This window comes from Thamnophis sirtalis, unplaced genomic scaffold (assembly GCF_051295495.1).
Source record: "Thamnophis sirtalis isolate CommonGarterSnake01/CBP01778 unplaced genomic scaffold, rThaSir2_p1.2 scaffold_1, whole genome shotgun sequence".
Taxonomy (NCBI): Eukaryota; Metazoa; Chordata; class Lepidosauria; order Squamata; family Natricidae; genus Thamnophis; species Thamnophis sirtalis.
In genome coordinates this window covers 166,179,742-166,194,065 of record NW_028261381.1, presented here as the reverse complement: position 1 = coordinate 166,194,065, position 14,324 = coordinate 166,179,742, and the positions used below count along the sequence as shown (strand labels likewise).

Below are 14,324 nucleotides of genomic sequence, written 5' to 3'. Positions count from 1 at the left end.
ATCCACTACCATGGAGTGCTTTAAAGATGGTCATCATTATCCTGAAGCGCACCCGGAGACCAACAGGCAGCCAGTGCAGCTCGCGGAGGACAGGTGTAACGTGGGCGAACCGAGGTGCGCCCACTATCACTCGCGCGGCTGCATTTTGGACTAGCTGTAGTCGCCGGATGCACTTCAGGGGCAACCCCATGTAGAGCCCATTGCAGTATTCCAGTCTAGAGATCACAAGGGCTCGAGTGACTGTTGTGTAGGTCTCTGATTGTTGGGTGTGTGTGATTGGGTGTGTGTAGGTCTCTGATTGTTGTATAAAATCTGGTTTTTATTAAAATGTCACCAACTGAAAGGGAAGTTCAGTTGAAGTTCTTGGAGTGTGACGCAAATTCTAGCATTTGCAAATGAATCTTGGTGTTGCCAAGAGCAAACATCCAATAGTGTCAATGATTGCTCATGCGATGCTATAACAATAACTGTATCAGAAACTGTATTATTCAGCGTTTCACCACCTCCTTCCTTTCTGTTTGTAAATAGCAAGTGAATAAAGGCAGCAAAGTTGTCTTTAAGCATTTGTGTGTGTGTGTGTGTGACATGAGAGAAGTAGTACCCACAGCCAAGTCTAAGTTGCAAATTTAATATGGTTTGTGTGCTGGAGAGCCCTGCTTTGATGACTTGTGGACTTCAACTCCCAGGCCTTTGCTGGCTGAGGAATTCTGGGAGTTGAAGTCCAGTCTTAAAAGTTGCCAAGGTTGGAGACCCCCAGCCTAGACCATCTGCAACAGAAAAAAGCTGTGGCAGTTGTTGACAGTTATCAGCATGATGGACCAAGAATCAGACAGTGAATGTAACAGCTGCTTCTCTTCTTGAAACTATTTTTGGATCAGTAGGTTGGAATTCAGACACCTGCTTATCGACTTCTGTGAAGTTCAACCATCAGTTTGTTTTGATGCCCACATTTTCTTGAGTTTGTAAGTTACTGTAGGTAGGAAATCACTTTTTAGGCAGTTACTGGGTTCCACACCACACACCCCCCAGTCTGAATTCAGGATGCTCATTTTTGACAAGGAATGTTGGTAAGGGAGAGATGCATCTTTTGGCACGTAAGAGGTCTTTGACAATACCCTTGCCAAAGAATAGCAAGAGCGTTGGAGCAGAAACAACTGGCAACTGCTTCCGATGACCATGCAGTTTCATTCCAGAAAAGCCATGAAATGTGTGAACAAGCCTCCGATCAGAAGGATGAATCACCTCTGCTAGTATGTTCTGGAACAACATGGTGCACTAAGCCAAAATGAGGTTGTCATCATACAGTTGCGGGATAAGATGGCTTATTTGCTTGCGTATAGCAGGAGAACAGCACAATTCAGGGTTTAGGTGAACATTCACAATTCAGCTGAGTTTAGGGTGGAACATTTGGAGGAGTCCAAACTGGATGTTACATACCACAGTTGAGTTGATGGATTGCACATTTGTGGCTAGTGAATAGAGAGAAACTGAATCTTTTTAAAAAAAAAATGCTGGGGGATTAGGGGAAAAAGAAGAGGATGCTCATCTTATGCTCAGGCTTCTGGGATGACACTTTAAAAAATGGAACGCATTGTTTTTCAACTTCAGCACCTTTTAAGTTTGGTGTAGAATTCTGGGATTTGGAGTCCTTCCATGTTAAAGGCACCCAGGTTGAAAAAGATTGTTCTAGAGAATAGATGCTTTCTCTCTGCACCACTACTGGGAGTCCTTGACTTTCAGTTACATAGCAATTATTGGAAGTTACCATGTACTTACTTACATTGGGTGGGTGGGGGAGAGATTTATGACCTGGATATAAAATTCAAATGGTCATTTCTACCTCCTGGTCATGTGACTGCACTTCAGGCACTTGGCAACTTAGCCCATATTTACACTCGTTTGCAGCATTCTAGGGGTTCTCTTAAAGACTGCCACATTCATTAAGGACCACCACAAAATAGTTCATAACATTGGTTCAATAGCAAGATAAACCTGCTTTATGACACTGGCAGGCTCCATTATGGTCGTAACTTGAGGACTATCTGAACAGCACTGTTTACTTTTCCCCAAAAAGTCACCGAAAATCACTCTTCAAGACAAAACATCTCTACTTTTAAACCAAAACACAAGGAAACATTTTTACAGAATTTATTTTTTAAGGTTTTTTTAAATTTTTTCAAGTTTTTCAGATTTTTTTTCCTGTTTTTATTATTTTTTTTTAAAAAGCCCTAACTTCTATGGCTTCAAAGAAGCTTCAAGAGAAACTTATACACCATAACTTGTGTACACTTTTTTTTTTAAAGCAGTAACTAAATTTGCAATGCCACAATCTCTCTTCTGCTTCGGAGCTACACCAGTACAAATCTCATTTCTATTCAGACTTGAAATTACCTTTTTCTTTTGTTACATAATTAAAAAAACAAAACAACCACACAATTAAGTCTGCAAAATTCATTTTGATGCAAATCAGACATGGGCCGAAACATACACCTGATAATAAGACCAGAGCTCGGAAGGCCAACTACAACCCTCATTGATTTTTGCTTTCTGTCATTTGAGTTGTCCCTTAAAACTTTTTTGTCACATTAAAAAAAAAAATAAGAAAAAAGAAAAAAAAAAGAATAATCCACATTGCAACTGGTAGTCCAAGCACACTCATGCACTCTTTACATAAACATTTTAATTTTTTTAAAATTTCTTTTACACCTTCCTGGGATTGGAACTATATAATTTTTTTTTTCCAGCACAATGCTTAAGGCTGTATTCTGTTTTTCTCTTTGCATTGTTTGGGAAACAAACTCAAACACTGCACATATCTAAGCAATCCTATTTTAATGGAAGTTGCCCAAATCAAGAATTTTCCCTAGGACCTCCTGTAATCCTTGTGATTCTAGCATGGCAGAGGCACTGCTGTTAACAAAGTTTATAAACTAAGATCAATAAAGTGAGATCATGTTCTGAGTTTTAGTCCCTGCTTTCCTTTTTTTTTTCTTTTTTTTTTTAAATCTTATTTCAAATGGCCACAAAAACATTCATTCAAAATAGGGCAAAGAAATTCATATCCACCTTGAAAAAAAGCACAAAGAATTAAGTGCCAGCTTTTGAATTAAACGGTTGGGCTGGGAGGATCCGCACCCACTCCATTCCCTTCAGAGTCATCGGCAGGATTGCCATCGATTACGCAACCCCGAAAGGAGGGGGTTCAAATCTTAAAACCCACATTGGGAGGGGAGGGGGGGGAAAGGTTTAAATCTAGTTCTAGAAAGTGAACAACTTCAAGGCTATAAGGTGAGGAGGCAGTAACCCTCATAATTAGGAGGGGGTGAATGAAGTTCAATAGATATGATTTAGCACTAACAATGAGGTGTGTGGCGAATTTTAAAAGTTGCACTCCTTTGGTCTGTAGCAGTAACCCACCCACCCAAGAGTGCTCTTTAGTTTAGCAGAGACCAAAAGTATCTATTCCCCCATCCCCAACCCCCGTACTAACCCTGCCACCATTTCCCCAGCAGGCCACATCCCGACATTCCAAGTGCCACGTAATTTACCACACGGAGTGAAAGACAAATATTTCGGAGCAACGCAGGGCCAATTGTCTTATCCCTTGGTACAAAAATATATCTAAAGTAGTAACTGCTATTGTCACAATGCTGAAGCAGCTCGGACAGGTGTAGCTTTGATGGCCGCAGACCAGCTGTTTTGTTTTGACTTGGGTCAACTGGAAGGGAGAAGCGTGTATACGTTCAATCCAGGCAGATGGGCCGCAGTGTCCCCAGGCACAACTTAGTCTAAGGCTGGGGTAGACATGTAAGCTAGTGATGGGGTACGAAGGGATATAAAAGCATGAAAGCCAGACACGGGCCTTCTTCTAAAGCCATCTCCCTTCCTTGGCAAGGTAGATTTTGGCTTGGCTTGGATGGTTTTCGTAACAGCCTTTTGCTCCTTTTCGTACTAATAACAGTCCTATCGGTGGTTCTGCAGGAGCCGATTCCAAGCCATCACTCAACTGGGAAGCTGGGAATGCAGGCGGCTGTTGGTTTTTTTGAGAAAAAACAGACCAAAACAAGAAGAGTGGATTGTCCTTGCACAACGCTTCATCAGTGGGCCTCCTTCTCTCCACTCAAATAGGAGTTTGCGGCCAGCTATTTAATTTCAAATGAAATTGGAAGTACCCAGGTGCTGCGAGGGCCACCATATGGAACGGTCTCACCTAGTGACCCTGTCCATGTAGGTTTCACTTTGGTCATGAAAAGGTCCCCTTCGTCTCCATGGTTCTCTTAACAATGGATGTTGGCTTTGGGGTTTATATGTTTGGCAGGCTGCCGTTCCTGAGATCCAAGACTTTTGCCCTTAATTCTCTCCCACCTGGGAGTGGGTAGAACTTAATTAACATTTTTTTTAATTTAAAAAAAATCTAAAATTGGATCGTTTTCAAGACACAGATGTTGCTGGTATTGCTACAAAAAAAAGTGCACTGAGAAATGAGGAAGTGTGTAAATCATTCCCCAGCCTCCCTCCCTCTCTCCCCCTGCACGATACATTTATTTTTACCTCTCGTGTTATTTTGGGGTACCGGGGGGGGGGGGGACAAAGCTTCCCTAAAGGATGTCACCCAAGAGTAATTTGGCAGGGCTGGGAAAAATAAACCGGGGGAAAAAACAAAAAGAAACCAGGGAGACATTGGGGTGGGGGACATCCTTAAAACTCAAAGCAGAAAAAAAAATAAGCAAAACAATTTGCATCGCCACGACAGGAAAGGCGTAAGGGGTGGGGGAGATGCTGCGGCATGAAGGCCAAAAAACCGCCATTTTTAAATTAACTTAAGAGAGACGGAAGCAAACAACAGAAGAAGAAGAAGAAATACGTGCAGGGCTGTTCTCAGAATCATCACTTTGCTTCTTCTAAAGGTAAACAAGTAGAATTGATTCCCATTTTCTGTTTCTGGTTTTTTTTTGTTCCAAAAGCTATTTTGAGGAGCTCCAAAGGGGGGGCGGAGGACAAATAAACATGACAAATGGAAGGGAAGAAAAACTGCTGCATAAATATTAATGCTGTTTTCTCTCTCTCTCTCTCTCTCTGTGGACCAGGAGGAAGAGGAGGAGGATACTTGAGCAAGAAGTCCAACGTGCTTTTTCTGCCCACCCCTTCCTTTGTATCTCCTGGGAAGAAGGGGAAAGGGGGGAAAAATGGATGGGGGGAGCCCCTACCCCCGTGTCCCTGCTAGGACAGTCAAAGCCGCCTGTGTCCCTACCCACCAATAAAACTGGAGTGGGAGAGCAGGTGGGGGGGAAACAGTGCCCCCTCCTATTCCATCAAGATCCATTATCCTCAGCCAGGAAGTCAAAGGAGGGTGGGGGAAACGCAGTCCCAGTAGGATCCTGGCTTCGACCAACAGGAATATTTCACTTGTGGCGCTGGATAGTTTTCCTCTTCCTCCTCTTAAAGAAACAGCAGCACCTGGGGAGAAAGGATAGCCACGTTATATTAGGTTGCATTATTATTTAAATGAAAGGAGGTGACATTTTCAGTTTGTCAAGTGTTAAGTTGAAAATGATTATTTATTGGATTTTTATAACACTTTTATAGCAATAGCACTTAGACTTAATATACCGATTCACAGTGCTTTGTAGACCTCTCTAAGCGGTTTATAGAATCAGCCTATTGGCCCCAACGATCTGGGTCCTCATTTTACCCACCTCAGATGGATGGAAGGATGAGTCAACCTTGAGCCTGCTGAGATTCGATCTGCCAAACTGCAGGGAGCCAGCAGTCAGCAAAAGCAGCCTGCAGTACTGCACTCTAATCGCGGTGCCACCACAGCTCATTATACTTTATAAGGCAGCGAATGTATCTAATATTCCTTCCTCCTATTTACCACACACAACAACCCTGTGAGGTGGGTTACAATGAAGCAGAGTGAGTGGCAGCCCGAAGTCGCCCAGCTGGCTTTCATACCTAAGATAGGACTAGAACTCACAGTCTCCTGGTAATTGACCCAAAGTCACCAGCCGGTTTTCATGTGTAAGGGGGCACTAGAACTCACAGACTTCCTGGTTTCTAGCTTGGTGCCTTAATCACTAGGCTACACTGTCTCCCTGACATTACAGGTATACGGAGACAGAAAATCCAAGGTATAGAGACAGCCAGAGAAGATATATTTTTCATGGGCTTCGGCTCTTATCAGACATAAGAAGTCCTGATAACCCTCAAGTCAGCAGATCACAGAACAAAAGGCTTACCGTATTTTTTGGAGCATAAGACGCACCCCCCCCAAAAAAGAGCGTGGAAATGTTGGTGCGTCTTATACACCAAATACAGCCATTTTTGGCCCCCCAAAGCCCCTCCCCCGCATCCATTGGGAAAAATGGGCCGTTTTTCGCAAATGCCGAGGCTTTTTTGCCTTCCCTCAGCCCCCAGCAGCACTCTGCAGGCTTCAGCAGGGATGGGGCAAGGCAAAAACGGGGGCTTTTTTACCTTGCCCCAGCCCTGCTGAAGTCTGCAGAGGGCTGCTGGGGGCTGAGGGAAGGCAAAACCTTTTTTTCCCCTTACTTATCTCTTCGAAATCTTGGTGCATCTTATAGTCTGAAAAATACGGTAGTTGACCAGGAGAAATCGGCCCCAAATCAGACTGGGGTCCAAGCCAACATCTTGTGAGCTAATTGAGAGGGGCAATTAACTTAGTTTGCAACCAAGTTATCAGTCAACATTCATTAAAAGGCAGCCTATGACCCTCTTGAGATAATTGAGAAAGTGAACCTTTTGACAGATAACTGAGAATGTGGCTTCCTGAGCAATTTTAGGTCAAAATATTTCAGGTAGTAAGTGATGGAAAAGCTGCTCTCTGCTGGCAGACAAGAGGTGAGGCTGGTTAGATTAGTGGTTCTCAACCTGGGTTGGGACCCCTTTTGGGGTCGAATGGCCCTTTCACAGGGGTCTAAGACCATCGGAAAACACATATTTTCGATGGTCTTAGGAACCGAGACACCAATTTTATGGTTGGGGGTCACCACAACATGAGGAACTGTATTAAAGGGCCGTGGCATTGGGAAGGTTGAGAACCACTGGGTTAGATGGAGCAGGACATTTGTGTAAGTTTCAAAACTTCACCATGTTTTTGGCTCATGGACCTCCTACGTTGGTTATTTTAGAGCAGGGGTGCCCAAACTTAGGAACTTTAAGACTTGTGGGCTTCAACTCCCAGAATGGCTGGCTGGGGAATTCTGAGAGTTGAAGTCCACAAGTCTTGAAGTTCCCAAGTTCCTGTTTTAGAGCCATGATGGCTTCCAGTTGGCTGCCATAATCCCAAGGCAGCCCTAACACACCTTCCCCTCCATCAACTTTCTGTTCTGACCGAGGCTTCCCAAGAGCATGAAGCAACTCTTTGTCCCAACAAAAAAAACCCTTTTTATTAACTGACTCTGAATTCTGCTCATTCACATCCAGCGAAGTCTTTCAAGGGAGGATTTACCGTCACAGACCTTATATGGCTTGGACAGCTGCCAGGCCACTATCTGCAACATGTGGCAAGGAGTCTCAAGCGAACTACTTGTCTCCTGCAAACTCCCCTCCCTTCACTCCTCTTTTATTTCCTCCAGGCGGGGCCATCATCCACTGTGGCCTTACTCCCAAGTCGACCCCTGTTCTTTAGCTGTTCCCTTCATCTGGCAACTCAAGAACAGGCTCCAGCTGTTCGTCTGCCTCACTGATGTCTGACTCTGAAGGCAGCTGATAACTGGCATATGGCTCTGGCCCCCTCTCTGCCTCCGACACAGAGCCCTCATCAGAGCCTTCCCCAGACTCCCGGACTGGCCCAGGTTCCTCCCTGTCTGAATCTACTGCCAGCTCTCCTGGTGGGTCACAACACTTCCGTTTTACAGTGTTTAATCCAAGCCACAGAGGCTCCTAGCAAAACTAGGACAGGTGAGAACCAGTTACTCACTTTGTGTCGTCTGCCACCTCAACCTCGGCAGGTGCGGTGATGGGGGCGTTTGAGTGGCCGGCAGTGGGGTCATCCGTGTTCAACTCCCCATTGGTAGAACTCATGACCTAAAAGAGAGCAAGCAGGTGAGAAGAGCCAAGAATATCGGGCAGGGCTTCAGCTAGAGGTGGCTTAGGGTCTTTGCAGTATCACAAAGAGGGGAAATGAACGGGAGAGACAAAGCAGGGCTCAGGCATGCTGGCCTCATGCTACTACGGTACAAATCAAAACTTCGCTCCGCTTCTTAATCTTGTTTCTGTTCCTGCAGAAAGCGGCTGCAGGAAGAAAGGCCTCTGCTTACATCCAGCCAAGCTTTCACAGCAAAGGGGGCTAACTTCCGATGTGAAATTCCATCCAACAGAAACCTGCCTCCCAATGAAAATAATATAGGCAGTTCTTGACTTACGGCTGGTTGCTCAGTGGCTCTTTGAAGTTATGACGGGCCCCCAAAAGCTAATTTTGACCCAGTTCTGAAGTTATGACGGCCAGCGTCTCTCCATGGTCATGAGACTGCATTTGGACGCTGGGTAATGTACAGCCGTTTTGTTAGGTACTGAGGATTTAATAGCTGGCAGCTGATGTAAGGTTATAAGCAGTAAACTGTAAGCTGATGCAATGAGGATGATTCAGCAATACATGTATATATATATATATATATATTTAGGTGGCCATTAGAGGGCGTTTTTCTCTTGTGTATCTCATTTCTCTCCTTGTGTCCGTAGCTGAGTGGTAAGGGATTTATCTACTATATGTATGTCTGTATATATGTATATATAAACCACTATTAATTGTCTAAAAGCTCTGTGTGCTCTGTTTTGCTCCTGGGTTTATCTCATAATAATAATCACACTGCCAAAACTCTTGACACGTTTGTGTGACTGTGACTTATAACATTTTGTTTGGAGACCAGCGTTTACTTCCAGCTATTGGCAAAACCTGCCCCATAGAGAACCATAAGTTTGCTTAGCAACATGATGTTCACTTAATGACTGCTGTAAACCAAGGGATGTAAAACCAGGCTGGTCATGTGATGACCCACTCTACGACCATCTTGACTTACAACCATAACTGCCAGGCTCAATTACAGTCATAAGTCAAGGACTATCTTCTTGGACCCCCTCCCCCCCGGCTTATGGTAAAGGAACACATTTGTGTGTGTGGAGGTTCAGCATCTTTATCAAGTGGGCAGAGAGATCCTTAATTTTGGAAACGCTGAAGTGGGCTAAAGCTGGTTTTCCTGAACAATGTCATTTCACATTCAGGAGATTCAGAAATAATAGTTCTTTTCTGAACACATTGCTCCTTTCCTCTCTGGCTCAAACCAAGGTGTCAGGCCTGCAGTCATATTCCTTTTAGGATCTTTGGTCTCTCCCTCTCCCCCTCCCCCCCCTCTCAATTTACTATGCCATTTCACTAGTGTGGTAATTGGGAGGGGGAATAGTAAGGAGTAGAATTGTAGAATGTGTTGTTGTCAAAATAAGACATTCCTTTCTAGAAGCCCAAGGTCATCCTTTGTCTCTGCACCTGACTGGAACTAGATGGGTGGAAATGCCAGGGTGGCAGAGGAAGATTGGACCATGTGATGGACTTTTGGGTGTGGGGCCAAGATCATGAACTTTCAACTGAGTGGGAACCCCAGGAAGCTTTCAGATTCTGGTTTCCACAGATTGTACCAACATGTCTCTCTTATTAAATTGGAACTTTGATGAAAGCTAAGCCTTGGACTCTGATTTAATTCTGGATGATATTTGGAATGCTGACACAAGGTTTTACTTAACAGCTGTACCAATGCAGCTGTACCAGTAACATCCATTACTGGGGTTGCCGACCCAGTTCAATGTATGGTTTCGGTTCCTGTCTTATGAGCAGTGGTGGGATCCTACCGGTTTAACAACCGGTTCGGTGAGCGTGCACTGATCGTTGAAGCTACCGGTTCGCCTGAACCAGTAGAATCCCACCTCTGCTTCTGAGGGTACAGACTCTCGCATTAAGCAACAGTTGGTGCTGGTCACAGATGCGCATCAGTTGGGAAAGCAGTGCACACAGGAGCCCGGTGGTGGTGGGGGAAGATGGAAGAGGCAACCACAGACAAAGACACAGAAAAGACAAAAGCTAACATACTTGGCCATGAGAGCTAGAAATCCAGCACAGATATGAATTAGTTAAACTTCCTATCATACAAAGACAGGCCATCCGAGAATCCCACCATTTAAAATCCATCCATTGTAAACGATTGTCACTAGTCTTACATCAACTACTTTGATTCTGTCATCTTTAAATAATAATAATAATAATAATAATAATAATAATAATCGTTATTATTTAATTAATAATTAATCAAATTATTATTTAATTTAATAATAATTATTTAATAATAATAATTATTAATTGATTATTATTATTTATTATTTATTTTATTATTTATTATACTATTATTAATTAATTAATTTCAATTAATTAATAATAATTATTAATAATACTAATACTAATAATAATATAATAATTGGAACTGTTAAGGTAACGCCGGAGGATATAAGCTGTTCCAAGTAGGGTGGTTTTTTTCTAGTGTCAGAATGTTGAATTCCGATAAATTTAGAATTATTATTATTGTATAATCATTATTATTTTAATGTGTCTAGTCCTCGTGAAGGTAGAACAGCCGTGCAAGCAGGTTTACAGAGCACCTAAACATGAAGAAGGGTAGCTGCACCCAGCATGTTGCCTACTGTTCTTTTCCCTCTTGCCCCAAAATGTAAATGTTTGGTACTGTTTGCTAAAAAGCTTTACCAAAGAGATACAAAATACACATCAGACCTTGCTATGAACAAACTTTGGACATTAAGATGCAAATTAGATTAAAATCAATATTTAATTCAGTACCCAGATGAGATTTCCAGGTTGTAGAAAGCACAGGCCTTTGTGAAGATTTCTGGCTCGACAAACCCAAATGAAACCCAACAGAAAGCAATGAACATCTGCAAATCCAGGAATTTGGGTTTCTTTCTTTGTCCTGGTGAGGAAGTTTTGCATCTCCAAAAGCAGATGGACTTAAGGGACCAATGACAGGCAGAGCAGAAGAACAGAATGGAATGCATACTGTACATATACGTCTATACCATTTTTTTTTCTACATACTCTTATGGTTGAACTGGAATCCACTCTTGCGTTGAAGTGGTACATGCGTGCACACACACACACACAATCACACAGCAAAAACAAGGAACACACCTCAGCTTTAAGCATGGTTTCTATTCCTATCTATATTCACAAGATTTTGCTAGTAGATTCTCTTAAATTTCTACAAGTGGCTTTTTGTAGAAATTTGACGTACCAAGTATGGTTTTAACATTTTCTTCTTAAGCTGGCAAATACGTTTATCGATTTAAACTTCCAAATGGTTAAGCCTCCCTTTCCCCCCTCCACCCCTTTCCTTCTCCTCCCTAATTTTTTTGTAAAGTTCACCTCCTGAGGCCAAACACACCTGATTCCTTAACAAGCATCATTATGGAAGAAAAGAATTGTATTTTTTTTACTCTTCCCACACGATTTTGGGGAGCCAAGCAGAATGAGCGACGAGGAGAAAGGTAAACTATCTATTTCCAAGGCAGGACAAACTGCATTTCAGTATTTCTGAAATGGCCCACGTGCCGTCAAAACAGGACTGAAAAGCAAACCGATGCCACAATGACTGGACATACAGAGAGTCACGGGGGGGAGAAAGCTGAGAAGACTTCCACGGCATGGCTGGGGTCCGGCAGCAGCAGGTGGGTCACCCACCCCACCTCCCACCACCCACCCCATCCCTCTTTATGTACCTGAACGGAACCCCCAAGCCTGCTGGCTGCCAAGGGGGCTCCTAGAATGTCCTCAGCAGGCTGCTGGACAGCCTGGGGATCCCATAACTCCGTCCCCTCGGGCGACTGCGAATGACGGAGGCAGGAAACAAAGGGGAAAATCATAGTAATATTTTTTTTAAAAGAGGGGGGGGTTGTTAGGGAGACAGAAAAGATGGGGGATTGTCAGGGTCAAAGAAAGAGGGACACAGTGGAAGAAAGGGAGGGGGGGGAAACAACATGCAAAAGCAAAAAAGAATTTGAAAACAGGCTAGAATGCAAATCAATATAGCACCCCTCAAATGGCATCAGCATTACCAGGTAGAGAAATGGGCCCGGTCTATTTTGGGAGTGCCGGCCGTGTTTCTCTGCGCCTTTCGGAATCTCTTTGTGTTTGTCAGTTACGTAGGTCATCTTCGCCTACATATCCCAGAGTTCTTCAAATCTGTGGTTCCTCAGTGCATAAATATTCAATGTCCAAAAACATCACGTCTATTTTCCATCCTTCCTTCCTTCCCTCCCACACTTCGTTTACAAGGGCTGCGTTTGCACAACCTACCGTATTTTACGAGGGAATGAGACGTACCAAGGTTTTGAAGAGTTTTTGCACTCTGCAGACCTCCCAAACCCTCTGCGCGCCTCATTTTTTGTGAAAAACGGGGCATGCAGAGAGTTTGAGAGGCCTGCAAAGGGCTCTTGGAGGCTGGGGGGACGACGACAAGCAAAAACCAGCCCATTTTTCACTCAGTTTTGCCCTCCCCAGCCTCCAGGAGCACTTTGTGGGCTTCCCAAACCCTCTGCACATCCATTTTTGTGAAGGGGGCGGAGTTTCAGGAGGCCAAAAATGCTACATTCAGTGTATAAGACGCACCCAGATTTTCACCCTCTTTTTTGGGGGGGGGAAGGTGCGTCTTATACTCCGAAAAATATGGTATGTCAATTGCTACCCAAGTGTGTGTATGTGTGTGTGGGATTTCTTCAGTGTGGCAGCAGTGCACAATGCAGCAACACACCCTTTGAAAATCCAGAGTGTTCCTATCAGGATCGACACCACTGTCACCTATGCTTCCCTCATGAGGCAGACACAGGGAGGGATAAACAGTATGGGAAATAGTCTTGTTAAACCTCCTTATCCCAAATCCTCATGTTGTTGGTTTTTTTGAAGATATTTGTTCTTAAGATTTCTGTTCTAAAAGAAGAAACCACTTCTTTCAGGACAAAACAGCCTAAGAACCTACCTGCTGGGTCAGGTCAAGGATCACCTTAGCTTAGCATATTGTTCACCATGAAAGCCAATGTGATGGATCTGCAGTGCCTACAAAGAGGCAACCGAGACCTGCTGCTCTAACACTGCTGTCCTCTACCTGGGATTGGAAGGTATGCAGACCCCCAGACCAGAGGCAATCTGGAGTCTCCAGGTCCAACAGCCAGCAGGCTGGGGAATTCTGGGAGTTGAAGTCCTCCAGGGTTAAAAGTTGTTAAGGATGGAGAGTGAGGTGGCCTTCAATCCTCCAGGTCTTCTGTAAGAGTTTAAAGACCTGCCTATCAGGTTTCCGAAAGATGCCCTAATCATGAGCCTCGAGCCAAGTTTCAAAAGAAATCCAGTCATTTATTAGAAACACCACTTTGGCAATACCCCATTGCAGTGAGATCTGACCTCATTTAAATTGCGGCTGAACTTTGCCCCCGTTTCTTCCCTCCCCTCAGTCTGTGTCACAAATCACATTCTCCAGTGAGAATGGTTGGGGCTTCATATTGGGGGCAGTTGATAAATTAACAACAGATCCCAACATCCCCATTTGCTCATCCTACACCCTCCCCTTCTTTTAATTAGGGTTGAGTATTTATATTTTTATTGTTATATTGTTTGTATTGTGTATAGGTTTTGTATAATGTTACCCTTTTAATATTGCGTGCTGTCCAGAGTTGCCCTGTTGTAAGATTGGCAGCCAATAAATTTAATAAATAAAAATCTCTCTCTATATATAAATGGCTGTGTGTGTGTATGTTCCAGCATAACTCTGGAATGCTTCAAGAATTTCAACCAAACTTGGTACAAAGATGACTTACTCCCTGGAAACAAATACTGTGGAGGTAAGATACACTTAACACCCCTTGGGGTGTGTGTGTTCTGTTAAGATACAGTCTGTTGTGCCTTAAAATGGCTTCTACTATACTGCCGTAAAATGGCTTCTACTGTACAGCACAGTGGAGTTGCCATGGTAACAGTTTCACAGTACTCCACAAGGGGGCTCCCTCTGGTAAGGGGGAAAAATCCAACATTAGAAATTACGTTTGGTCTCGACATTTTCCCCCTATAAATAAAAAACCCGGGCAACGCCAGGTTATCAGCTAATAAATACTAACATCACCCACGTTAATAGCCACCATCATGTTTTATGATAATGAATTTATGTTAATGACAATGTAAGGAAGTGCCTCCTTTCCAAATACTTTATTGAGTAGTCCCTGTTCCTCATGTTTTGAGAATAGTAACTTAAATATCTGTGGGC

At 43.5% G+C, this 14,324-nt stretch overlaps 1 protein-coding gene across 3 annotated transcripts in view; it reads right to left on the bottom strand.

The window, feature by feature from the left end:
- Window positions 1-2,134: 2,134 nt before the first annotated feature.
- The window catches only part of CSNK1G2 (casein kinase 1 gamma 2), a 137,336-nt gene continuing 125,146 nt past the window's right edge, over window positions 2,135-14,324 (bottom strand). For 2 of the 3 annotated variants that reach the window (XM_087702869.1, XM_087702877.1), the window contains exons 11-13: window positions 11,794-11,898; window positions 7,940-8,046; window positions 2,135-5,457 (exon numbers count right to left, since the gene is read on the bottom strand). In XM_087702869.1, the coding sequence (XP_087558995.1) occupies window positions 5,403-5,457; window positions 7,940-8,046; window positions 11,794-11,898 (267 nt within the window). In that variant the 3' untranslated portion in view covers window positions 2,135-5,402. The remainder of the gene's footprint in view (window positions 5,458-7,939; window positions 8,047-11,793; window positions 11,899-14,324) is intronic. The other variant, XM_087702885.1, reaches the window with a different exon arrangement.